The 26,662-nt window shown below is 42.6% G+C and overlaps 1 protein-coding gene across 1 annotated transcript in view; it reads left to right on the top strand.

The window, feature by feature from the left end:
• The first annotated feature begins 610 nt into the window (after positions 1 to 610).
• The window catches only part of LOC106568959 (small conductance calcium-activated potassium channel protein 2), a 67,497-nt gene continuing 41,445 nt past the window's right edge, over positions 611 to 26,662 (top strand). Inside the window, 1 exon segment of the mRNA XM_014139848.2 lies at positions 611 to 1,897. Coding sequence (XP_013995323.2) covers positions 737 to 1,897 — 1,161 coding nt within the window. The 5' untranslated portion in view covers positions 611 to 736.

Below are 26,662 nucleotides of genomic sequence, written 5' to 3'. Positions count from 1 at the left end.
GATTTTGTTTCTGCCTGGTAATCCAAAACCATGTCTACTCTCGATGAAATATTAAACACTGACCTGCAAGTCTCAACGACAAGACTTTCGACCATTATTAAAACACATTTTCTCGAATGGACTATATGGGCCAAGTATGTGAAGTCTTTTGAGGTGTCGAAGAGTTATTACAATACTTTTTAACTAGGCCTTTCATGTCATGCTTATGTTGAATGGTTGGAAGTAGAGTTTTATAGAACCTAGTATTATAAACCTATAGACCGAGTAGTGACACAGCCGAGTAGACTAAGCCTAGTTATGGTATAGCTCTCAGGGTAGACAGCAAAAGCAGATTCAGTTGGAGGAAAAGTGATTGCCTGATGACATGCATGGTGGTTGTGGCAACAGTGGATATTCGATAGTCAAGATCCAATGCGTTTATAAATGATTGGCCATGTAGATCAAGCCTGCAAAGGATCTTGAACACTTTCATCCATATTTGGTTGTCGCGTCAACTAAATCAGTTGCGCACATTGTTATCGTTGAGGCTCTTTTCACTAACATGTGTGCATATGAAGCTACCAATATTCTAACGAAGGCGGTGTTTTGGCCGTACGGTGACGTTTTAAGGCTGGTCCTGGTCAAACCTACCAATGAGACGAGTCGGCTCTATTCTGCTGGGACTGATCGCAATGAACGGGTGTCCGAGCTATACAAGGCAAAGGAACATCCACAGTAAGACGCGGCTATTAAGGGGATGAGGCATCGATACGCGGGAGCTGTCTATCAGCACCAAATCCCCGACGAAGAGCGAGGCAGCGTGCAGAGCCAAGACCCAAACCCAGTCGCTCCAGTTTTCAGTCTGCCGCCCCCTCCTCCGTCTTTCAGAGAGCGTTCGACTACCACCTCGCACTACCTGAATCACCACCAACTGCCTTGTCTGAGCAAGCCCTCTCGGATAGGTATCCATGCCTGTCAGCCGCAACACGGCGACCCCCCGCCTCTGACAAGCTACGACATCGCCCAGCGACCTTCACGCTGGGTCTGTGAACCCGCCGGGCAGCCAGCGCACCTACAGCAGAACCTTTGGGCCGCAGCCGGCTCCCAGCCGCAGTCGGAGCAGCCTGTTTTTCAGAGCTGCCACTGCAATTTTTCCGAGGAGGCGAGCCTTTCTCACCAGCGCCTGCCCCTCGCTCACCCGCCGCAGCCCTCCCCATCTTTGCCGCCGTCGTCCTCTCTGCTGTTTTTGCAGGAATCTAATCACGGGGATAATTTGCAAAGCAGTGACAATTATCAACAGGCGAGCAACGTGGAACGCTGCCGGGGTGGAGGAGGAGGAGGAGGGCACCGAGACCAGAAGCAGGTGTTGCAGCAACAGCAGCACAGTAGACTCCAACACAGGGACCCCTCCCCTGAAGCAACCCGAGCAAACTCGCAGAAGGGGCGCACTATAAATGTATGCGAGTCAATCGAGGCTAATCGGCGAGCATTCGAGTCCCAGACTCAGGACCCGCAGCAGCTACAGCAACTCCCACAATTGCGAGCTCAACAACAGCTACTGGTGGGGAGCAGCTTCCCTGTCTACTACTGCGCCAACGGTTCAGGAGAGCTTTCTCGGAATAACCAGGCACCACTGCTGCAACAGCATCAGCAAGACGCACTGGGGCGTCCGCAGCACTGTGACCAAGACCGCAATAAGCCAGGGAGGACGAACCAAGCCAACCAGCCACAGCACCCCAGCCAGCCGCAGCACCATTGCCGCGACTCTCGTGTAAACCCACCAACGCAGCCGTACGGAGGGAACTCGTCTGCGACTGGCAGTAGCAGCAAGAGCAGCCCTAACTACGGCTCCAGCTATCACCTGTGGCCCGAGAGCCCGCATAAGGGAGAAGAGAGGATACTCATCGATCATCATCAGGTACATTTCACATTTGCTGATGCACCATTGATCCAAATAATTAGGGTCTGATAAACCTGTAACCTGTAAATTGGCTATATAACGTTAACATTCCATGGCCACGCCTGTCACATGATTATTTGATATAGGCCTAACAGCGTTTTATGTGGGTTATTTCGATCGATGGATAGGTATGTGTTAGTGCACATTGTTTCACAGGTAACATTCGTACGGGTCTAACTGTAACTGTGCAACTGCTTCTTCAAAAAAACACTAATGTAACCTATGACACACCCCCCTTCACGCACACACGCACGAACGCGCTCTCTCTTTCTCACACTCACCCCCTCTTTCCTAGTATCTCTCTCTCACACACGCACGCACGGACACACACACACACACACACACCTGTTCCATGTTGCAATAACAGCGAGTCTTTTTTTGCGCGTTGAAAAATGTAAATCTGTTCTCTCGCAGCCAGAGATTACTGTCTGTTAAATCTTCACAGTAGGCTACTCTCTCCTGTTACACGGTTTGGCATAGTGCCACAGTTATGACAAACGTTTTGCTTTGAAGCACCTTACGGTAGTCCAGTTTTTCATTGGATCCTTTGTACTGCAACGTACAAACTAATGAACGGGTTGGATGCAAATACTGTGCAAAAGCCAACCCATGACATAATGGACATGTGGCCTAACAGTAAATAATAAATAAATGCTCAAATATGTTTTCATCAGAGATTGTAGTATTGTAAGTGATATAATTTTTTTATGTAATCTCTGCCAATAAATCTTACAAAAAAATGTACCTCTTGAATTTATATTGCTGTTACATTAAACAATATGCATTTCCATATTATGCATGCACCCTGGCTCATCATAAAATAACCATAACAAAACTGAAAATAACAATGCTTGAATTGCCTACATTTTACATTTGCATTAAATGCTTGTCTAGTCCATCAGACGTGAACAACTACTGCAAGTTTTCTGATACACGCGCAGCTTTCTGGTTCTACTTTATTGACTTGCCCTTAACGAGTCTGGTTCCCCTGTTTGAAGTCCCTTAAACAAAACAATTGTGACAGCGCGAGACTGATACAGTGTATACAATCACAGTATCCTGCAACCCCCCCCCCAAAAAAAAAAACTCACTAGCTGCTCCATATTGATGGCACTGTGATATTGTGTCCAGCTTCAATAACATTTGTGCTTTGAAAGGTAACTTGCTGATCCCATTGTGAGTCTCGTGTAAGTACTCTTGAATCCTTGCCACTTACTGATACAGAGTAGAGGTCGACCGATTATGATTTTTCAACGCCGATACCGATTATTGGAGGACCCAAAACCCCGATGCCGATAAATCAGCCAATTTATTTATTTATTTGTAATAATGACAATTACAACAATACTGAATGAACACTTATTTTAACTTAATATAATACATCAATAAAATCAATTTAGTCTCAAATAAATAATGAAACATGTTCAATTTGGTTTAAATAATGTGTGTTGGAGTATTGGAGAAGTGTTGGAGAAGAAAGTAAAAGTGCAATATGTGCCATGTAAGAAAGCTAACGTTTAAGTTCCTTGCTCAGGACATGAGAACATATGAAAGCTGGTGGTTCCTTTTAACATGAGTCTTCAATATTCCCAGGTAAGAAGTTTTAGGTTGAAGTTATTATACGAATTATAGGACTATTTCTCTGTATACGATTTGTATTTCATATACCTTTGACTATTAGATGTTCTTATAGGCACTTTAGTATTGCCAGTGTAACAGTATAGCTTCCGTCCCTCTCCTCGCTTCTACCTGGGCTCGAACCAGGAACACATCGACAACAGCCACCCTTGAAGCAGCGTTACCCATGCAGAGCAAGGGGAACAACTACTCGAAGTCTCAGAGCGAGTGACGTTTGAAACGCTATTGGCGCGCACCCCGCTAACTAGCTAGCCATTTCACATTGGTTACACCAGCCTAATCTTGGGAGTTGATAGGCTTGAAGTCATAAACAGCGCAATGCTTGAAGCATTGCGAAGAGCTGCTGGCAAAACGCACGAAAGTCCTGTTTGAATGAATGCTTACGAGCCTGCTGGTGCCTACCATCGCTCAGTCAGACTGCTCTATCAAATCATAGACTTAATTATAACATAATAACACACAGAAATACGAGTCTTAGGTCATTAATAATATGGTCGAATCCGGAAACTATCATCTCGAAAACAAAACATTTATTCTTTCAGTGAAATATGGAACCGTTCCATATTTTATCTAACGGGTGGCATCCATAAGTCTAAATATTCCTGTTACATTGCACAACCTTCAATGTTATGACATAATTACGTAAAATTCTGGCAAATTAGTTCGCAACGAGTCAGGCGGCCCAAACTGTTGCATATACCCTGACTCTGCGTGCAATGAACGCAAAAGAAGTGACACAATTTCACCTGGTTAATATTGCCTGCTAACCTGGATTTCTTTTAGCTAAATATGCAGGCCAGGCGGCCCAAACTGCTGCATATACCCTGACTCTGTTCTGTTGCAAGAGAAGTGACACAATTTTCCTAGTTAAAAGAAATTCATGTTAGCAGGCAATATTAACTAAATATGCAGGTTTAAAAATATATACTTGTGTATTGATTTTAAGAAAGGCATTGATGTTTATGGTTAGGTACACGTTGGAGCAACGACAGTCCTTTTTCGCGAATGCGCACCGCATCAAATATATGCAAGGCAGGACACGCTAGATAAACTAGTAATATCATCAACCATGTGTAGTTTAACTAGTGATTATGATTGATTGATTGATTGTTTTTTATAAGGTAAGTTTAATGATAGCTAGCATCTTACCTTGGCTTCTTACTGCATTTGCGTAACAGGCAGGCTCCTCGTGGAGTGCAATGTAAGGCAGGTGGTTAGAGCATTGGACTAGTTAACCGTAAGGTTGCAGGATTGAATCCCCGAGCTGACAAGGTAAAAATCTGTTGTTCTGCCCCTGAACAAGGCAGTTAACCCACCGTTCCTAGGCTGTCATTGAAAATAATAATGTGTTCTTAACTGACTTGCCAAGTTAAATAAAGGTGTAAAAAAAAGAATATATTTTTTTTTGTCCAAATCGGTGTCCAAAAATACCGATGTCCGATTGTTATGAAAACTTGAAATTGGCCCTAATTATTCGGCCATTCCGATTAATTGGTCGACCTCTAATACAGAGGTGTCCCCCCCTGGACAAGTGAGTGGCTCCGGCTGCAGACTGGCTCCTGTTGCCAGCCTATATACCTCTAAAAGGGAAGATGGGGTCGCGGGTATCATCAGCAGGATGGATGGAGAGACGAAGGGGAAAGCTATTACACTATTACAGTAAAGCCTTTGTACCGCTCGTGCCAAACTGGAGTGGTACACGGTCATAATCACCCTATGTGAGCTATAGGAGGTCAATAGGTAATACGTCACCGTGCCACTGCCACCAACCTGATGCCATATGACATAATGCTTGGATTTATATTACGGCTGTGCTGCTGTGTTTGCACCTTCGTTGGCTTTTACTTTTTTTGGCTCGGGGTTTTTAGAGAGCGTTTTTTAAACGAATGTGTTCTTTTCCAAAATCACATAGGCTCGTCAAGACTAGTTGTTTTCTAAGAGTAGTCTTTTCACGGCTACCGCTATTAGGGCAGCATTTATTCAGGCTATACGACTAGACTTAGGTAATTGCGATTGTGTGACCCATGAGCCTGCAATGTCGAACAGATCCCCTGTTTTGCTATGATTAGCGATGCTGTTCAAGGCTCCGTCCGTTGCCAGAGGAAACAACATTTGTTGATTTAACTCTCTCAATCAGTTCTCACCAGGCCTGTTCTACAAGGCACTTTGTCTTAGCTCGATTAGGCGTGCAGTGTTATGCATGTTTCCACTGGCTACCATCCCATCCTCAGGCCCAGGGCAGCCAACACCTTGTAAGTAAACACACACCAATGAAGAAATGTCACCCTCATTCATTAACGGGGGTGGAACACAGCCATATTCTGTATGCTGGGACTGAACGGCCCAATCTCTGATAACACATTCACATTGAATTGGGGGGGGTCTGCATTTAAGTGCTGCTACTCCACACTTGGTAACTGAAATAGATTTATGTTTCTATGTTTGTTGCTATGGTGAGGAAAACCTGACATTGTATAGCTGGGCCTCTCTAAGGCATTGCCTACGTACAGAGAATGAAGGGAGGAAAATGCCCTCCAAGGTTTTACATACATTGTACATGCATAGAAACACACACACACACACACACACACACACACACACACACACACACACACACACACACACACACACACACACACACACACACACACACACACACACACACACACACACACACACACACACACACACACTGGACGGCTGCTATGGTTCTTCTGATAGGTGATGGCTTTCAATCCTCTCCACATGCACAGTTCACATGACTTTCTTGTGTTTCATCTGAGTGATTTCTCACAAGGAGAGGTGTATTGAATCGTGTGCAATCCAGTTAGATACAAAGAGTGGGGGGTTTCCTCAGTAGCCCAGAGCAACGCTGCCGTAGACCACCATCGCTCTATATGCCAGATGTTTTTACTCCGGTCACCCAAGTGCAATTTGACGCCTGTATTTGACCTCTGCTGCATTCCCATTTTAATGCATGCTGTAACATGCCATAATTGTTGGGGTTTGTCACTCTGCCAACATACCGCTTTGCTCAATAAATGACCCGGGTTCCTTTATATGGTCATTTTTGTGCGACCGTAGCCAAGTTATGTCAGCCATATAATATATCACAGCCATGCATGTGGTTGGTGGCTAATTATGTTATTGATCTTTCCTGTGTTATGGCATGATCAGAGGACAGGAACCTGGAGAGTATGAATAATGTCACTGTAATTTGATATTGATCATTCATCATGATATCGAGTCTGGAAAGACTTGTAATATGCTCCAATTGTAATCAGTGTGATGTGTTTCATTAGATCTGCTAGAATATCATGTTCGGTATTTCTAGCGCCATCGTGGAACCGTACCAGTTGGCAGGTGTTACTGAAAAAGTACTGTAACACTATTATAGTTCATATTACAGCAAATTGCAATTCACTGTGAGAGTGAATGAGATGGCCTTTACAGCAGAGATAGTATGCTGTACATTTTACACTAAATCAACTCATGGTTCCCTGACTGCACTACAATATGCACGTCTGAAAGCATCTCTCACCACTGTGATTTACGTTTAACCCAGTTAGCTCATGTGTACGGTAGTTTTTTTTCTCCATTGTGCGGCTACCCAGACACTCACTGTATTTCACCCATTTGGTTTGAAGTCTTAACCCAGGGCTAAGGTCCTAGTGCCCTAAGGTTTGGATTTGACTGGAGATACTGCACCACTTAATTCTCTCCCGCATCAAACATATCACTGTTTCTGGAAACCTCACGAAAAACCCTTGGGCAGATGAATAAATATTCTGTGTAAAACAGAAGGCGCCATTGAGCGGAAAGAGGACTTCTCATGCTCAGAAACCGCCTTGAACCACTTTTTTTATAAAGAACATGAATATGAATGTGTTAACTTTTCCATAGAGATGTGTGCCAGTAGGAGGGTGTCCAGTCTGTGTGGCATATTTGAACACTTTCACACTGAAATATGTATTAGCCGGTTCTGCCATAGACCTAAGGACTTAGTTATTATAGAGAATGGATGTTGTGTGGCATTTATTTGAATTTATAGAATGCAAATGATAATTATTCATCATGAAAACAATATTTCCGTACATGTATTTGTGTAGCCGTCATAGAACAAACGTACAATACATGCCATTGTAATGAGTACCAGTAGGGGAATCCTTGTTTGCGTAGTGTTTAAATTGTTGTCCTTATTTGCACATAATTTGAATGGGACTCAGTTGATCAACGTTCTCAGTCGAATGAATCATTGCAGTACAGTATGTGCTCTCTCACTGCAATAGTGCCCAACAGTATCTGTTTAGGAGAGCTCTCACTAGATATTGTGTGTGTGTGTGTGTGTGTGTGTGTGTGTGTGTGTGTGTGTGTGTGTGTGTGTGTGTGTGTGTGTGTGTGTGTGTGTGTGTGTGTGTGTGTGTGTCTGTGTGTGTGTGTGTGTGCGTGTGTGCGTGCGTGTGTGCGTGTGCATGATAGAGAAAGACAAATACTGAGAGAGAGTGTGTACTTGTGAGTGAGTGGGAGGGAGAGTGTTAGTATACCATTGTCATCTCCATGCCACAATCTTACCTTAAAGGCGTAAAGGGCATATAAACTCTGTTGAAACACCAGTGTTCTCCACAATGATATTGTGATGCGTTTCATTTGTCTTTGGGGAGATTCTCCCCTCCGAGTCCTAACAACAACCTCCGTATGCATCTCGGTTCACGTTTTCACAAAAAGGAGGGATTTTCGACACGATTTCTCATGATGGTGGTAATAGCTATGTGGTTTGATGTGTTGTTTTTAGTGTGAACACACACACACACACACACACACACACACACACACACACGCACACGCACACACGCACACACACACACACACACACACACACACACACACACACACACACACACACACACACACACACACACACACACACACACACTCATAGCTATGTGGTTTGATGTGTTGTTTTTAGTGTGAACACACACACACGCACACACACACACATTCATAGCTATGTAGTTTGATCTGTTGTTGTGAACACACACGACGGTGATGTTCATCGCTATGTGGTTCGATATATTATTATTGTGAACAGTGTGGCTTTAGACCTTTCCATCTCTAATATCTTTTTGTATTGTGCGACACTAAGTATAGGATAGATGAGAAGAATACGGAACCCCCCTCACTGTGCTTCTATAGCGAAAGTCCCCGTTGTGGTTTCACCCTGTGGCTCTGTGGTACATACAGCTGCACAGCCCTTCATTAGGGTCGTCTGATTGTTAACCCCTTAATGGACTCCGTCCCGGCTCCTTTGGTCACCTCACCAGCTTCTTTTTTTTCAACCCTTTCATGGCCAGTTCCGGGGAGAGTCCATTTTCTAACCGCCTCCGTCCCATTTCTCTCTCTCGCTCTCTCTCGCTCTCTCTCTCTCTCTCTCTCTCTCTCCCTCTCTCTCTCTGCAGCCATCTATTTTCTCTTCTCAAGTAAAAAACCTTTTTAAATAGAATCAATTTACACTAAAGGACCCCGAGGGCATTAGAAACCGCAGCACTTAATTTTAACAAAAAAAAGAAAAAGAAAACACATCATAGAAGCAAACTGTATCTGGGGGCCACAATTCCCAGGACTTTTATCTTGTTGGACTTAATAGCCGGGCACGGGAAGAATCCTGTTGAGCATATAGGGATAGCCGCATGTATTATACGTGGGCCTCCCAACCATACAACAACCTCAAAACAACAGCGGGTTGAGCGAGTAGTACAGTATGTTAGTGAACTGACTGTAAGTGTCTGGTTGGGGGCCGGGGGGTTGGAGGGCGGGTGAATACAAATGTGCCGCTATTCCAAATGGCTTCTCTTTCATTTAGCAGAAAAAGAGGGTTATAAGGCAGATAAGGAAATTCAATTAGTTTCTACTGGGTGCTGCCGGAGTCAGAGCCATGTTACGTGACATATGGTAAGGGCTTTCTCTTAGAATAGGCCTTGGAGGACAGATATCGTGTTTCAACTTGCGTGTTTCTGTAATTTTCCTTCTGGACTCTGAAGCATTGTCCGTTGTCTGAGTAGGGTCCAGATGCACCATGGAGGTGATTGCAGTTGCAGATGGAAAAAGGGTTGCAGGTGTCTTTTCCCCAAGAAAATTGAACATAGAATGTGAAAAAAAGTCTAACAAATGTTATTTGAAGGAATAAGGCATTAAAGGGATACTTTGGGATTTTGGCACTGAGGCCCTTCATCTACTTCCCCAGGGTCAGATGAACTGTGTCCAGTATGAAGGAAGTAAGAGTTAAATTCGTGTACTAATGCTAACTAGCATTAGCGCAATGCACTATTGCTAGTTAGGAACCTTCTTAATAAAACTGGATGCAGAGACATAAAAATGGTATCCACGAGTTCATCTGACTGGGGAAGTAGATAAAGGACCTCATTTGCCAAAATCCTGAAGTATCCCTTTAAGGTAAAGCCTACCACAAAACAGGTGTGAAACGCTAAGTACGACCTGGGTCTTATCTCCATGTTAATGCATTGCTCTTTGAAATGGAGAGTTTCCATGATGCTTTTCTCTCTTCTCAGAACCATGGAGAGAACTCTCTCGCTCTCTCGGCTGAAACTCTGTTGTCTTGTCCCCCTCACATCATCAATCTAAGGCTGGATGGATCCACAGAGTTCTCGAGTCAATCTTTACTGAGTTTGTTATGGTATTGATCCATCCTATGCTATAGGTTGTGCTGCACTCTCCCTTGCTATTGATGTCTCTGCCTTGGGAGAGAAAGAAACGGCCTTTGTCGGGAATTTAGTGGAGGCTCGTTTCAAAATGACTTACATCCTTCAAAATGAACTCTGAAGTTGGATTGTTATGCATTGCCATTGCATTCCGAGACAGTAAATTCGGCGCCGTGAGACAAAGTTGTGCGATTGCACCAATGAAGTATATTGCCTGTTGTAATAATCTCAGAGTAGAATTTATGACTGTTTGTCCCTATGATGTCAAATAGTCACGAGGGCTGCGTAATAGGATGATGTAGTTTACTGGGTCGGCAAGTGTTTGCATGTGTGGAAGCAGAGGGGCCTTTACTGGTATGAAGTATGTGTTTGTGTGTGTGTGTGTACATTATGTGCATGTGTGTGCCTGAATGTGTTTATTCTAAAATGTGTGCACCGCCAAAGCAGAGGGACACACAGGGAGAGACTGTCAGCATGCATGTGGCTGTCTATGTGTGTATATCGACAAGCTCTCACGGTCTCATGTCAGAATTAGACGTTCGTACATGTTTCTGAAATGTCAAATTGCACAGTTGTTCTAAACGTCAAAGTGTTTAAGGTTAAGTTTAGGCATTAACTCAGAATTTTAAGGTTAGGGTTAAGTTCAGGCATAGACTCTGAATTCGTAAGGTTAGGCATTAACTCCGAATGGTTAAGGTAAGGGTTAAGGTTTGGGATAGGCTTAATACCTATAAAAAACAATGTTCTATCGCTGGATTCGAACATGCATCTGGCCCTTTGGAACCAGAGGCAGATGCTTATACTTATGCCCATCTGCCATTCCTGTCCACAACATCCTATCAAAACCAAAGCCTACTTGAAGGTAACAGCGCTCACTATTGACCCTGGTAGCCGGTTTCCACGTCATTTCCCGATGCCCGTTGAATACTGACTTGTATCACAGGTTACCTGCCTGTGTGTATAGGTAGGATATTCCACCTAATCTAGATTTGTTCTACATCAATCAAGCAATTACGCAGTAATTGGAGTCTATGGAGGGGAATGGGCAAATAGCACAGATTAGCAAAAGCAAAGAGGAACGTGCTAGAGAGGATAAGCAGAGCATTAAAATGCTGGCCCCATACCGTTTACATATTCATCAGCAAGGCTAAATTACACTAGGATTGGGGTCACACATCAATCTTAACTTTAGTGAGAAAAGTCATGATTTGTTTTTGTCACATTCTGTCACATTCCAATTCCAAATTCTGAGAGGACCTAGAGAAATTCTGCCAGCCAGTCCAGAGCTGTGAAGCATTACACTGTATAACTTTTCCCTGTACATTTACAGCATTATACTGGCAGTTGAGTTGCCAGCTATATACTGTACTTTTGATTTACAGCAGGGATGCTGTAATATGTTTTACAATACGAAAAACCGTGCTGTATTATACAATGCAGCATTATACTGTAAATGAGCCTACAGCCACACAGCTGTATTATATAATTAACGTGCAATAATTAAAACAAAATGAAAAAAAATTAAGTAACTATAAAATTGTTGTTGCATAAGTATTCACCTCCTTTGCATAGACAAGCCTAAATTAGTTCACGAATACAATTTGTCTTAAGAAATCACATAATAAGTTACATGGACTCACTGTGTGAAATAATAGGGGTTGACATGATTTTTGAATGACTACCCCTTCCTCTGTACCCAACACATACAACATTCCAAAGCCTTCCAAAGAAGGGCAGTGATTGGTAGATGGGTATTAGTAACAAATCAGACATTGAATATCTCTTTAAGCATGGTCAAGTTAATAACTCTGGTGTGAACGATGTATTGAATTGAGCTGCACAACAGGAAGGAAACTGCTCAGGGATGTGAGGTCATTGGTGAGGCCACGAGGCCATTGGTGATCTTAAAACAGCTACGGTGTTCAATGGCTGTGATGGGAGTAAACTCAGGATGGATCAACAACGTAGTGAATCCACAATAATGACAGAGTGAAAAGAAGAATGCAAATATACAAAATAAAAATGTGCCTTAAGCCACACCCCTACAATTATCACCAGGTGATGGGATTGCACCCCTCTCCAGCATGGCCACATGGTGAGTAGTCTGTCTGCAACATTTTTTTGAAAATGAATGAGCATGTTGGTAAATCTTCATGTATTTTTAAGAGGTGTTACTACCGAACAGCTAATATATCAGTAAATATGCAAAGTACGGTTTAGGAACTAAAATATATGTTTGCTGGGATGTACATATGTCCAAATGAAAGATAGCCAGCTATATGTTAACTTCTTTAAAGTCCAAAATAATTGACCCAAACGAAACGTTCACCCCATAGAGATACATAGAGGTCTCATCTTTGTATCTGTGCCATTGTGGCGACTGTGACAGCACGGGCAGCGCCTTTGAGGCTATCTCTATTTTAAAGTTGCATGCACCATGCTCTACCAACTGAGCTGAAGGGGGCCACCATGTGGATAGTGGACAAGTGCACACACAAATGTAGAGTGTTGAGATGCATAGCCAGCAGGGGGGCTCCAACCGTCCAAGAGGCCAAACATTGACATCTATTTTGACAAAACCTAGACATCTATAATGTGCTATACTGTACTGTGCTGTAATGTACTGTACTGTGCTCTACTGTACTGTACTGTGCTCTACTGTACTGAACTGTGCTCTACTGTAGTGGTTCCCAACTTTTACTGAACCATTTGATAGGCAAACAAATTCTGCAGCACAACTACAATTATTTTATTTAGTTGTAATGACCTCCATCTCATCTGATCCATACTGCAAATCATCTATTTTCTGTGACAATTTTTCTAAAATACATTAAAAAGAGACTCTATTTGAACTATTTTCATTTTTACTCATCATGACTAATTTCCCACAACCTGCGCCAGCTCCTGTAAAATAGTTATTGAGTTTTGAACGGTTTGAGCGGTTTTCTGCGTCGTAAAGGTGCAACCACGGAAACAAAGCCAGGCTCCATTTGTTTCTATGGCAGAGCCTGTGGTGCTAAGCAGTACTAATGGTTCTCACAGTCGAAGTAAAATTATATAAATGACTTGCTTGTGATGCGCGCCCCTCAAATAATACACATTTAACAACAGCCTAAGCGCACTGGACTTGAAACAACGATACAGATGTAGCCCAACCATGTGCCATTCAATTTATTATCTGAATGGCACTGGTGCACTCCACAGGTCACGTTTATAAGTGAGTGAATGTTAGGAAAAGTGTGCCGGTTGGGAACCACTGCTCTATTGTACTGTATTATACTGTACTGTATTGTGATTTGAGGTGCTCTACTGTCCTCTACTGTTCTCGGTCTTTAACTTGTCATGGTCTCAACTCACTGGGTCTGTGTCTGGATCTTGGGACCAATGTCCTGATATAAATTGGCTCCTGGATATTACCTTTGTCTGTGGCTTTCAAACCATAGGCAACCTAATTTGAAAAAGATAATGCTCTATGATAACTGGCTAATCATTCCCAACCCATAGGAATCCCTACCCAGTTGACTACTTTTAAATGGTGGAAGCCCTCAATGGAAATGTCTATACTAAAATGAGTTATATTTTTTAAATTTAACTCGGCAAGTCAGTTAAGAACAAATTCTTACAGTGAGGGAAAGAAGTATTTGATCCCCTGCTGATTTTGTACATTTGCCCACTGACAAAGAAATGATCAGCCTATAATTTTAATGGTAGGTTTATTTGAACAGTGAGAGACAGAATAACAACAAAAAAATCCAGAAAAACGCATGTCAAAAATGTTATAAATTGATTTGCATTTTAATGAGGGAAATAAGTATTTGACCCCTCTGCAAAACATGACTTAGTACTTTGTGGCAAAACCCTTGTTGGCAATCACAGAGGTAAGACGTTTCTTGTAGTTGGCCACCAGGTTTGCACACATCTCAGGAGGGATTTTGTCCCACTCCTCTTTGCAGATCTTCTCCAAGTCATTAAGGTTTCGAGGCTGACGTTTGGCAACTCGAACCTTCAGCTCCCTCCACAGAATTTCTATGGGATTAAGGTCTGGAGACTGGCTAGGCCACCCCAGGACCTTAATGTGCTTCTTCTTGAGCCACTCCTTTGTTGCCTTGGCTGAGTGTTTTGGGTCCTTGTCATGCTGGAATACCCATCCACGACCCATTTTCAATGCCCTGGCTAAGGGAAGGAGGTTCTCACCCAAGATTTGACGGTACATGGCCCCGTCCATCGTGCCTTTGATGCGGTGAAGTTGTCCTGTCCCCTTAGCAGAAAAACATCCCCAAAGCATAATGTTTCCACCTCCATGTTTGACGGTGGGGATGGTGTTCTTGGGGTCATAGGCAGCATTCCTCCTCCTCCAAACACGGCGAGTTGAGTTGATGCCAAAGAGCTCCATTTTGGTCTCATCTGACCACAACATTTTCACCAGTTGTCCTCTGAATCATTCAGATGTTCTTTGGCAAACTTCAGACGGGCATGTATATGTATTCTTGAGCAGGGGGACCTTGCGGGCACTGCAGGATTTCAGTCCTTCACGGCGTAGTGTGTTACCAATTGTTTTCTTGGTGATTATGGTCCCAGCTGCCTTGAGATCATTGACAAGATCCTCCCATGTAGTTCTGGGCTGATTCCTCACCGTTCTCATGATCATTGCAACCCCACGAGGTGAGATCTTACATGGAGCCCCTGGCCGAGGGAGATTGACAGTTCTTTTGTGTTTCTTACATTTGCGAATAATCGCACCAACTGTTGTCACCTTCTCACCAAGCTGCTTGGTGATGGTCTTGTAGCCCATTCCAGCCTTGTGTAGGTCTACAATCTTGTCCCTGACATCCTTGGAGAGCTCTTTGGTCTTGGCCATGGTGGAGAGTTTGGATTCTGATTGATTGATTGCTTCTGTGGACAGGTGTGTTTTATACAGGTAACAAGCTGAGATTAGGAGCACTCCCTTTAAGAGTGTGCTCCTAATCTCAGCTTGTTACCTGTATAAAAGACACCTGGGAGCCAGAAATCTTTCTGATTGAGAGGGGGTCAAATACTTATTTCCCTCATTAAAATGCAAAACAATTTATAACATTTTTGACATGCGGTTTTCTGGATTTTTTTGTTGTTATTCTGTCTCTCACTGTTCAAATTAACCTACCATTAAAATTATAGACTGATCATTTCTTTGTCAGTGGGCAAACATACAAAATCAGCAGGGGATCAAATACTTTTTTCCCTCACTGTATTTACAATGACGGCCTACCCCGGACAATGCTGGGCCATTGTGCCCCGCCCTATGGGCCTCCCAATCACGCCCGGATGTGATTCAGCCTGGATTCGAAACTAGGGACTGTCTCTTGCACTGAGACGCAGTGCCTTAGACCGCTGCACCACTCAGGAGCCCCATTATATCTATCTAAAGTCCTCCATTTATCTCTATGATTGACACTTGACACCGCAACACCTTTTATTTTGCCAAAATAAAGATAGGTAAAGTGATAAACATCTTGCAACATAATGAATTAGATGTATAAGTAATTCAATAAATCAACAAGTTTCAGATTCATACAATCAACATTGAATATTTTACAGAGAACAATAGATTTGATGTTTCTCCAAATTCATTTGAAAGGTTTTGAAAAGCATGTATAAAAATGGTTTTAACAATTTATTTAATTTGGTAAGCATTCCTAAAATGAATCTGTAATCGAAGGTTAATCAAAATGATCACTAATGTGTATGGTTCAGTCTTTATTGCTACTTTTTTCACTATGTTTTGGTTGTGACAAATTGAGTGGGGTGGTGAGGAATTCAGATAAATATTTAAATATCAAAACATGCGCCGAAGACAACAGGTGTAGACCTTACAGTGAAATGCTTACTTACAAGCCCTTAACCAACAATGCAGTTTTAGAAAAATACCCCCCCCCCCAAAAAAAGTTATAAAAGTAACAAATAATTAAAGAGTAGCAGTAAAATAACAATAGTGTGGGGGGTACCGGTACAGAGTCAATGTTTGGGGGCACCGGTTAGTCGAGGTAATTGAGGTAATATGTTCATTTTATCCTCAATCCTGACTATCCTCCCTGTACCTGCCACTGAAAAACATCCACACAGCATGATGCTGCCACCACCATGATAAACCGTAGGGATGGTCCCAGGTTTCCTCCAGACGTGATGCTTGGCTTCAGGACAAAGAGTTCAATTTTGGTTTCATCAGACCAGATAATCTTGTTTCTCATGGTCTGAGAGTCTTTAGTTGCCTTTTGGCAAACTTCAAGTGGGCTGTCATGTGCCTTTCACTGAGGAGTGGCTTCCGTCTGACCACTCTACCATAAAGGCCTGATTGGTGGAGTGCTGCAGAGATGGTTGTCCTTCTGGAAGGTTCTCCTATCTCTACAGAGGAATTCTGGAGCTCTATCAGAGTAACAATCTGTTTTTTGTTCACCTCCCTGACCAAGGCCCTTCTAAACCCAATTGCTCAGTTTGGCTGGGCAGCCAGCTCTAGGAAGAGTCTTGGTGGTTCCAAACTTCTTCCATTTAAGACTGATGGAGGCCAATGTGTTCTTGGGGACCTTCAATGCTGCAGATCTGTTTTGGTACCCTTCCCCTCTACACAATCCTGTCTCTGCGCTCTAAGGACAATTCCTTCGACCTCATGACTGTTTTTTTTCTCTGACATGCACTGTCAACTGTAGGACTTTATATAGACAGGTGTGTGCCTTTCCAAATCATGTCCAATCAATTGAATTTACCACAGGTGGACTCCAATCAAGTTGTAGAAACATCATAAGGATGATCAATGGAAACAGGATGCACCTGAGCTCATTTTCAAGTCTCATAGCAAAGGGCCTGAATACTTATGTAAATGCGATATTTAAGCTTATTTTTATTTTTATGCATTTGTAAAAATGTCTAAAAACCTGTTTTTGCTTTGTCATTATGGGGTATTGTTTGGAGGATATATTGGCACGAGTGTTGTTAGGCCCGAGACAAAATATTCAACAATACCACGACATTGTTGAATACTCGTTTCTGATTGGTCAGAAGGGCATTCTAGAATGGACATTAAAACCAGAAAACGGGACAGTTGGAAAAGATATTGGGACTCGGCTCCACCTCATCCCGCTGCGTCGTCCATTATTTCCAAGGTAATGTACAGAACGTCAACGTTTATCCCTTAAATATCAGGGCGCGGTTGGACCTGCAAACTGTATTGTTGGGGGATTTGAAGGACCACAGTCACAATCACTGTGCTCTTAGGTACATTTTTTATTTTTGGGGCAATTTCAGCAGAAATATTGCAGATGGGGAGGGTTAGGGTTAGGGTTAGTCCCTAATGAGACACCATGGTATAATGGAGGGATGTATTGCAGAAGGAAATGGTAGAACGATGATTTTCTGGGGAAGATGGGTTGATCTGTGGCTGTCTGAAGGTTGGACTTTATGAGTGTGGGAATAAATACATGCACAGTATCAATGTTTGAGGTCCTCCAATCAGGGGTGAGGGTGGGAATGTGATTATTGTATGTTTTGTGTTTAGTTATTTCTGTTTTCTGTTTTGGTTTCACTCTGTCAGGGGTGTGTGTGCTGGCGTGCTCGCTTCCACGCCCGCCCATGCGTCGGCCGGGGATTGGTCCTTCCCACCCTTGGAAAATTCCTTTGGGCTGGGGGCAGGTGGGGGCAAGCACACCCAATGATCAGAGCACCCACTGATGGATCGGCCATTCATATTGTCATTGTATTGTTGTTGTTTTAAAAATGTATTTAAAGTACCAGTCCAAGGTTTGGACACACTTGCTCATTCAAGGGTTTTTCTTTATTTTGACTGTTTTCTACATTGTAGAATAAAAGTGAAGACAAATTTCAAAAGTATGAAATTACACATATGGAATCATGTAGTAACCAAAAAAGTGTTAAACAAATCAAAATAAAAGTTATATTTGAGATTCTTCAAAGTAGCCACCCTTTGCCTTGATGACAACTTTACACACTCTTGGCATTCTCTAAACCAGCTTCATCTGGAATGCTTTTCCAACAGTCTTGAAGGAGTTCCCACACATGCTAAGCACTTGTTGGCTGCTTTTCCTTCACTCTGCAGTCCAACTCATCCCAAACCATCTCAATTGGGTTGAGGTCGGGTGATTGTGGAGGCCAGGTCATCTGATGCAGCACTACATCACCCTTCTTCTTGGTCAAATAGCCCTTACACAGCCTGTAGGTGTGTTGGGTCATTGTCCTGTTGAAAAACAAATGATAGTTCCACTAAGCACAAACCAGATGGGATGGTGTATCGCTGAATAATGCTGTGGTAGCCATGCTGGTTAAGTGTGCCTTGAATTCTAAATAAGTCACAGACAGTGTCACCAGCAAAGCACCCCCACACCATCACACCTCCTCTTCCATGCTTCACGGTGGGAACCACACATGCGGAGATCATCCGTTCACCTATACTGATTTTCACAAAGACATGGAGGTTGGAACCAAAAATCTCAAATTTGGACTCATCAGACCAAAGGACAAATTTCCAATGGTCTAATATTCATTGCTCGTGTTTCTTGGCCCAAGCATATATCTTCTTCTTATTGGTGTCCTTTAGTACTGGTTTCTTTTCAGCAATTCGACCATGAAGTCTCCTCTGAACAGTTGATGTTGAGATGTGTCTGTTACTTGAACTATGTGAAGTATTTATTTGGGCTGCAATTTCTGAGGCTGGTAACTCTATTGAACTTAACTCTGGGTCTTCTTTTCCAGTGGCGTTCCTCATAAGAGCCAGTTTCATCATAGCGCTTGAAGGTTTTAGTGACTGCACTTGAAGAAACTTTCAAAGTTCTTGAAATGTTCCGCATTGACTAACCTTCATGTCTTAAAGTAATGATGGACTGTCGTTTCTCTTTGCTTATTTGAGATATTCTTGCTATAAGATTGACTTGGGCTTTTACCAGATAGGGCTATCTTCTGTATACCATCCCCTACCTTGTCACAACACAACTGATTGGCTCAAAAGCATTAAGGAAAGAAATTCCACAAATGTACTTTTAACAAGGCACACCTGTTAATTGAAATGCATTTCAGGTGACTACCTCATGAAGCTGGTTGAGAGAATGCCAAGAGTGTGCAAAGCTGTCATCAAGGCAAAGGGTGGCTACTTTGAAGATTCTCAATATAACATATATTTTGATTCGTTTAACACTTTTTGGGTTACTACATGATTCCATATGTATTATTTCATAGTTTTGATGTCGTCACTATTATTCTACAATGTAGAAAATAGTAAAAAAAAAAAAAAAAACCTGTGAATGAGTAGGTGTGTCCAAACCTTTGACTGGTACTGTATGTATATAAATAAATGTAACCTCTTGCAAGGCATGCCTCAAAATATGTTAATGAACCAGAAACAGTAATACCATGCACCCACTAGTGGTCAAATGTTTTTGGTGCTCCAAAAATACAGTAGGGTACTGTATTCTGTGGGGTGGATTTACATTACAGTACCATTTGAAATACAATACTACCATTTTCTCTGTAGTAATGGTGCAAACATAACAGTCTGTTTATTCACTGTGGCACCCAGAGGCTGCAGTATAGAGAAAGCCTAATCATTACAACAATTATTATCTGGGGGATCTTTTTCATCTTAATGAATGTTTTTAACAGTCTGAGCTTCATGCACCTCGCCTGAAATTGAAAATGTGAATCTATTGTAGGCCTGTAATATTATTCTTTACTGTAATAACGATAATAATAAGTATTTTTTCAGCATTTTACCCATCATGCAGTGCAATCTACAACATTAATACTATAAAACATATTCAGGGTTTTTTACTGTGTTTTACTGTTGAAATTACAGAAAAGTCTTATAGTGTACAGATGAAGAATCCTCCAATGCAGGGCATTTTAAACTTGTAGTTTATTTGAGGCTTACAAAGGCTTTTGAAGTTTGTAATTTCCACTTAGCCATTTTTTACTTGATTTTCCCCCATGAAAAAAAAATCAACCCCAACAAAAAATGTCCATTAATTATAATCCACATAATAATTCACATTTCCTGTTTCTGCAGGATTATTTTCCTGCTGTAGCAAACTGGCTCAACATCTGTACGTACTAATACGTGGGTAGTGCGTACTAGCATTATCTATGTTTACATTTACATTCCGCAATCGACTTACGTACTAATCACATTCAGGGAGTCAAGTCAACTATCAATTCCAGCAAATTCCAGAACTGAGTACAATTTCAATTCATGACTTCATGAGATCTACAGACAATTTTTGAAACCAAGAACTGAATTCCAAATCATTCTACGAATTGTCTGGAATTGAACACGTAAAACATGCTACTAATGAGGTCCTATTTTTCTCCCAAGGGAGTCCTAAACCCTTTAGTTATATCACTCTGATCTCAGTATTATTCTCTGTGTCTACTGTGACACCTTGGTGCGTACTAATTAGTGCACTATTGTGATGCTGTTGAACACCTAGTGCGTTATTAGCTCTAACAACGGCCATTCAACACCGGCAAAATACCTGTCTTGTCGTCTCCGTGGGGAGTTTTGTCTTGTTTAAGCCATAATTCATTTTTCTTTTCATCTCCGAGGAGGAGATGGGGATGAGAATGCTGCTTCAGGAAGCCTGTAATTGTGCCTGCTATCAAACTGCAGTAATTTTCACCACAGGCTTTTCTCAAAGGACGACCCATACTGATTCCACTGAGGAAAACTCCTCTTGTACTGCCTTAGAAAGACTAAACATATATCAGTATACAGTGAGTTTATACTGTTTACTGTGTATACTGGATAGTATACAGCAAGGATTCTATAAGTAATTGGGCACCGTGTTTACATTGAAGCGTTGTAGTTTTACTGTATCAAAGCACATTAAGATCTTTCCTTAGAACATTTTCTGACAAGGCGGGCTTAGTCTGAATAGGCGGTGGTGCGTTACATCTTTACTAATTAGACGTGCTTAGATCCTGGCTGGTGCTCTTGGTCGGGTTGGACAGCCCAGCCCTGGTGCCTGCTGGCCTGTCACAGAAATATGACAGCGTCTGTGCAATGTGACAAACCGGCAACTATAGCCTACAGCTCTCTGTCTCAACAGGAGCAGGCTGGGGAGGTCCCCAGGGGTCTGTCCTGTCTTTCTCTCTTTTCCTCCCTCTCTCCCTCCTCCCTTGTGTCTCTCCGTTTTCTTTGTATGAGTAGGCCCTCCTTCACACATGCGCCTCATGTCCGAATACACATAGGCAGGCATACAGGCTGGCAGGCAGGCATACAGGCTGGCATTCAGGCAGGCAGGCATACAGGCTGGCATTCAGGCAGGCAGGCGTGCAGCCGTGCAGGCTGGCAGGCAGGCGTGCAGGTGTACAGGCTGGCAGGCAGGCGTGCAGGCCGGCAGGCAGGCATGCAGGCGTACAGGCTGGCAGGCAGGCAGGCTCCCCAACATTTTTCAGTTGGGCTCTTCAGTTATCCCTGGCTGCAAACGGTCTGTCTCTGTGTCAGCCTCAGGCCTGGTCTGATGCTTGGCCGAGGCTTTCACGCACGCACACACACACACACACACACACACACACACACACACACACACACACGCACAAGCACGCGCACACCACACGCATACCACAGGAGGTTGGTGGCATCTTAATTGGGTAGAATAGGCTCATGGTTATCGCTGGTGTGGAATTAGTGGAACGGTATCAAATACATTAGACACATGGTTTCCAGGTGTTAGATGCCATTCTGTTCGCACCGTTCCGGCCATTATTTTAAGCCGTCCTCCCCTCAGCAGCCTCCTGTGATGCACACACTCTTATGCGCACGTACACACACACACACACACACACACACACACACACACACACGGGTTGGCTGTACAGTGCACTATTTCAATTTCAAGGGATTGTGTGTGCATTCAAAACTGCGGTGCAGTAGCTCCATCAAGTCCAAAAGAAGGAGGGTATTCTATTAGATTGGAGCTGGCTGGAGAGGGGAGTGAAGGAGGGAGGGAGCTAGAGGAGGAGATAGGCAGAGAGTTGCAGTGCTTCATTTCAACTGTTCTGCACTGTGGCTTTTCAATTTGATTAAGAGGCTCCATTTCATACAGGCTGGATGCTGTGTGCCATTCAGAATGAAAATTGAAGCGTTCGCCGGGACAGACAACTACCCCATGTCTCCTTCTGAAGGAGGATCAGCGGACAAAGGCAACCGCGGCTTGTTGTGCCCTTCACGTCCCAAATGGCACCCTATTCCCTATATATTGCACTTCTTTTGACCAGGGCCCATAGGACACTATATAGGGTAATGCACTATTTGGGACGCACACTTTTTGTCGGGGTGGGAAACGGGAGAGAGCACCCTTTGCATGGTAAAGAGCTGGGTGTGGTTTCTGGTTAAGAGTAGTCCACTATTTAGGCAATAGAGTGACATTTGGGATGCACAATTTGTCAGGTGTGGGAAACGGGAGAGAGCACTCTCTGCACGGCAAAGAGTCGAGTGTTATGACATGCATCACACTTTTGATTTCTTTTATGGAAGTCAAATACAATTAACTGAAATGCATGGAAATTCACCGAAATGAAACGCATCACAATAGAGGAACAGTAGTTCAAATGTCAAAATGGAATAGATTATGTGTTGTGAGTTGGGAGGATGGTACAGAATGAGCTCTTTTGGGATATCCATGTGAGATTTGCCTGTAGAAAAAGGTTATGTGTTACTGTACTTCCATCTTACCTTCTTGTATTTCTCTTGTGCCGTCTCCTATACGGTATGGACACCCCCATCTAGGAGTTAGTTAGTCAGTCAGCGGTCAGTGGTTTATTTTCAGCCACAAAGAGAGCCTGCAGCATAATGGTCAGAAATGGTGACCGAAGTCAAGGGGAGAAGCGTATTCCTCCATTTCTCTCCATCTCTTTCCATCAATACTGTTCAGTATGTTATTGGAATAACCTGTCATGGCTCCTTTCTGTTTACCTCCTTTGGTCTGATACGGCAGTCATACCCATTTGCTTTGATCGATTGTCATTTAATCACTTAACAAAGCAAACTTTGTCATTGTGTTTTATTTTCAGCCTCAGAAGGGTAATTTTATTGGGGAAATGAATCATGACAAATAGGCGTCGCTAGGGAACTGTAATTGTCCCACCTTTTCTAATGAAGTTTGAGGTCTTCCAATTCCCGTCAAGCAACCTTACGGTTTTATGGTAGGAACCTTATGGGTTTATGGCAGGAATGTGCCACTATCTGAGATACGTTTCAAAAAGGGGTCTTAATGACGCAATGATAAAACTATTTAATACAGCAAAGGGGATTAGAACAGCCTGGCCCCCTCTAATCCTTAACCTTTAGTCTGGTCTGTGTCAGGCGATAGTGTCACTGGGCCGGACTTAGTACATTTCCATTATGGGCCATCAGACTTTATTTCCAAACCCATCTAGAGGCATTAGGGAGCTCACTCAAGCCAAATAACAGGCAGTGCTGTCAAACACCCCCATTATTTTGGAAAATGCACTGTTCCATTTGAAGTCAAGTTTTACAAGCCATTATGATAAACTGAGTGAACTGCCTGAAGAGCTGTGGAGATCCAACTGAAATGCACGCCAGTGTAGTACTCTACTAGCTAGCATTCTACACTACAGTTCAAAAGTTTGGGTCACTTAGAAATGTCCATGTTTTTGAAAGAAAAGCAAATTTTTTGGTCCATTAAAATAACATCAAATTGATCAGAAATACAGTTGTAGACATTGTTAATGTTGTAAATGACTATTGTAGCTGGAAATGTCTGATTCTTTTATGGAATATCTACATAGCCGTACAGAGGCCCATTATCAGCAACCATCACTCCTGTGCCATATCTCAGACTGGCCAATAAAAAGAAAAGATGGGCAAAAGAACACAGACAGAGATATAGCTTTTTCTTTGCAAGCCTGCCTAGAAGGCCAGCATCCCGGAGTTGCCTCTTCACTGTTGACTTTGAGACTGGTGTTTTGCGGGTACTATTTAATGAAGCTGCCAGTTGAGGACTTGTAAGGCGTCTGTTTCTCAAACTAGACACTCTAATGTACTTGTCCTCTTGCTCAGTTGTGCACCGGGGCCTCCCACTCCTCTTTCTATTCTGGTTAGAGCCAGTCTGCGCTGTTCATTTCTCAGAACAAGAATAGACTGACGAGTTTCAGAAGAAAGGTCTTTGTTTTTGGCCATTTTGAGCCTGTAATCAAACCCACCAATGCTGATGCATGATGCTCCAGATAATCAACTAGTCTAAAGAAGGCCAGTTTTATTGCTTCTTTAATCAGCACAACAGTTTTCAGCTGTGCTAAAATAATTGAAAAAGGGTTTTCTAATGATCAATTAGCCTTTTAAAATGATAAACTTGGATTAGCTAACACAACGGGCCATTGGAACACAGGAGTGATGGTTCCTGATAATGGGCCTCTGTACGCCTATGTAGATATTCCATAAAAAATCTGCCGTTTCCAGCTACAGTAGTCACTTACAACATTAACATTGTCTACACTGTATTTCTGATCAATTTGATGTTATTTTAATGGACAAAAAATGTGCGTTTCTTTCAAAAACAAGGACATTTCTAAGTGACCCCAAACTTTTGAACGGTGGTGTACATACTTGTTGTGTCTTTGGCTATGCCAGATTAAGTGATATGACATGCTATTTTATAAAATCCTTTCTCTGTAATTAATATTACCTGATTGAGCTAATCATGTAAATGTAATTAACTAGAAAGTCCGGGCACCACGAAAGAGTGTTTATAGAGCTGTTATCTTCCGAATAAACTCTTAAAGACCTATTAATATTTCACATCAATAGCAGTCAATATTAATCGTCACCTTATTTCAGTCTCATCTGAAAGTTGTAAATTCTTGGTTATTTTCACAAACCCTGGCTAACAAGTTGAATCAGCAATACAAAATTGGGTTTAATTATTTATTTACTAAATACCTAACTAATCACACAGAATTACATATACACATGGGATACGTTGTAGTATCAACGTAGTACGTTGTAGTCGTTGTGTGTTAGACTGAACGTCGTCCGTCCTTTCCTAGCCCACGTTTACAGCGGCCGCTGCTAACACAACGGCTAGGAGGTATCACTTCTGTAGTGAATAAGAGTTCAAAGTTCATACCATTTGCAACCAAAGCTCACGCTGAGGTTGGCTTAGTTCTGTAGTTATTATCTGAATCTTTCTGACATCGGACCGTCGCCCTAATGTAGCCGGAACCGGAGGTTACATTTTCGTCCAGGGCTTATATAGTGGAGGGAGAGAAGGGTGTGTTTCATAGTTTATAACCCATGTCTCTTCACAGGGGCGGGCCAGTGAGTGAGCAGGGTTCTAACCTTATGAAAACCCAATTCTCTCATTTGGAAGCTAAAATTACATTTAATCTTTCACAAATAGTTTCATATTTAAACATTTAAATTGCACAACAATTCCATGTGAATCTGATAACTAGAGGGTGTAGACTCTCCCAGATCCAGTTTATGTCGTCCTGTCATCAGTCATAATGTCTCAGATGACAACCGAACTGACATCATATTCATTAAGTACCAACGCATGTTTTCAACTGGTTCTATTACCGAAATATGGTTCCTTTCCCCCCACCGTTTGATGTTCCCCGACTCTCTATGTTTAACAAAGGCTATTCAAGAGTCCTTCAGTAGAGTCAAGAGAGAGAGGGGAGAAAGGTATTTGTGGGGAGGTCATAAACCTTACCCACAGGCCAACGTCATGACATACTGTACATTTTTCTGCACTTCCTCTGCTTTCTCACCCCATTTAACTCTTGCCTCTCCTTGAACCAGTGATGCAATGCAATCACACTCTGGTTCAAAGATAGCACCGAAAGGTCTGAGCAGGAATCCTCTTCAATTTAGATGCTGTTTTTGACAAACAGATGACGAAGACGCGTCTTTGGCTGAAGAATGTCCTTGATTACCCTTTGTCTGATTAAAGAAAAGCAACTCAGTCACTCAGTCTTTTTGGACACCCCATCTCTGCAGGAAAAAAGTGTTTCTTTAACAGGACACAAGGTCATGCAGCACATAAATCTTTCATACTGAAATTTGTGCCGCACAAAGATGAAACGTTCTGCACTTTGTAGGGTCCACTATTAGTTATATGGCTTTATTTATGCATCCATCTTCATTCACTGTTCATGTGTTTTTGCCCTGTTCATCTGGATGCATTATTTGTGAGGGACAGTTGATGTGTGCCATGTACAGCAGCACAATAACACAGATATTGTCATCCCTAAGCATTGATTTAGTGCAGAGCAGTGTTTCTAGTTCGTGCTTCTGACTCCGGCCCATGGGATATTGCTCAAATTGAAGTTATAAAGAAAAGGTGGTCCTCAAAAGAGGACTATACTGTAT

The sequence above is a fragment of the Salmo salar genome, chromosome ssa14, assembly GCF_905237065.1.
Source record: "Salmo salar chromosome ssa14, Ssal_v3.1, whole genome shotgun sequence".
Lineage (NCBI taxonomy): Eukaryota > Metazoa > Chordata > Actinopteri > Salmoniformes > Salmonidae > Salmo > Salmo salar.
The sequence above is the reverse complement of the archived record's forward strand: the minus strand, read 5'-3'. Positions and strand labels throughout refer to the sequence as shown.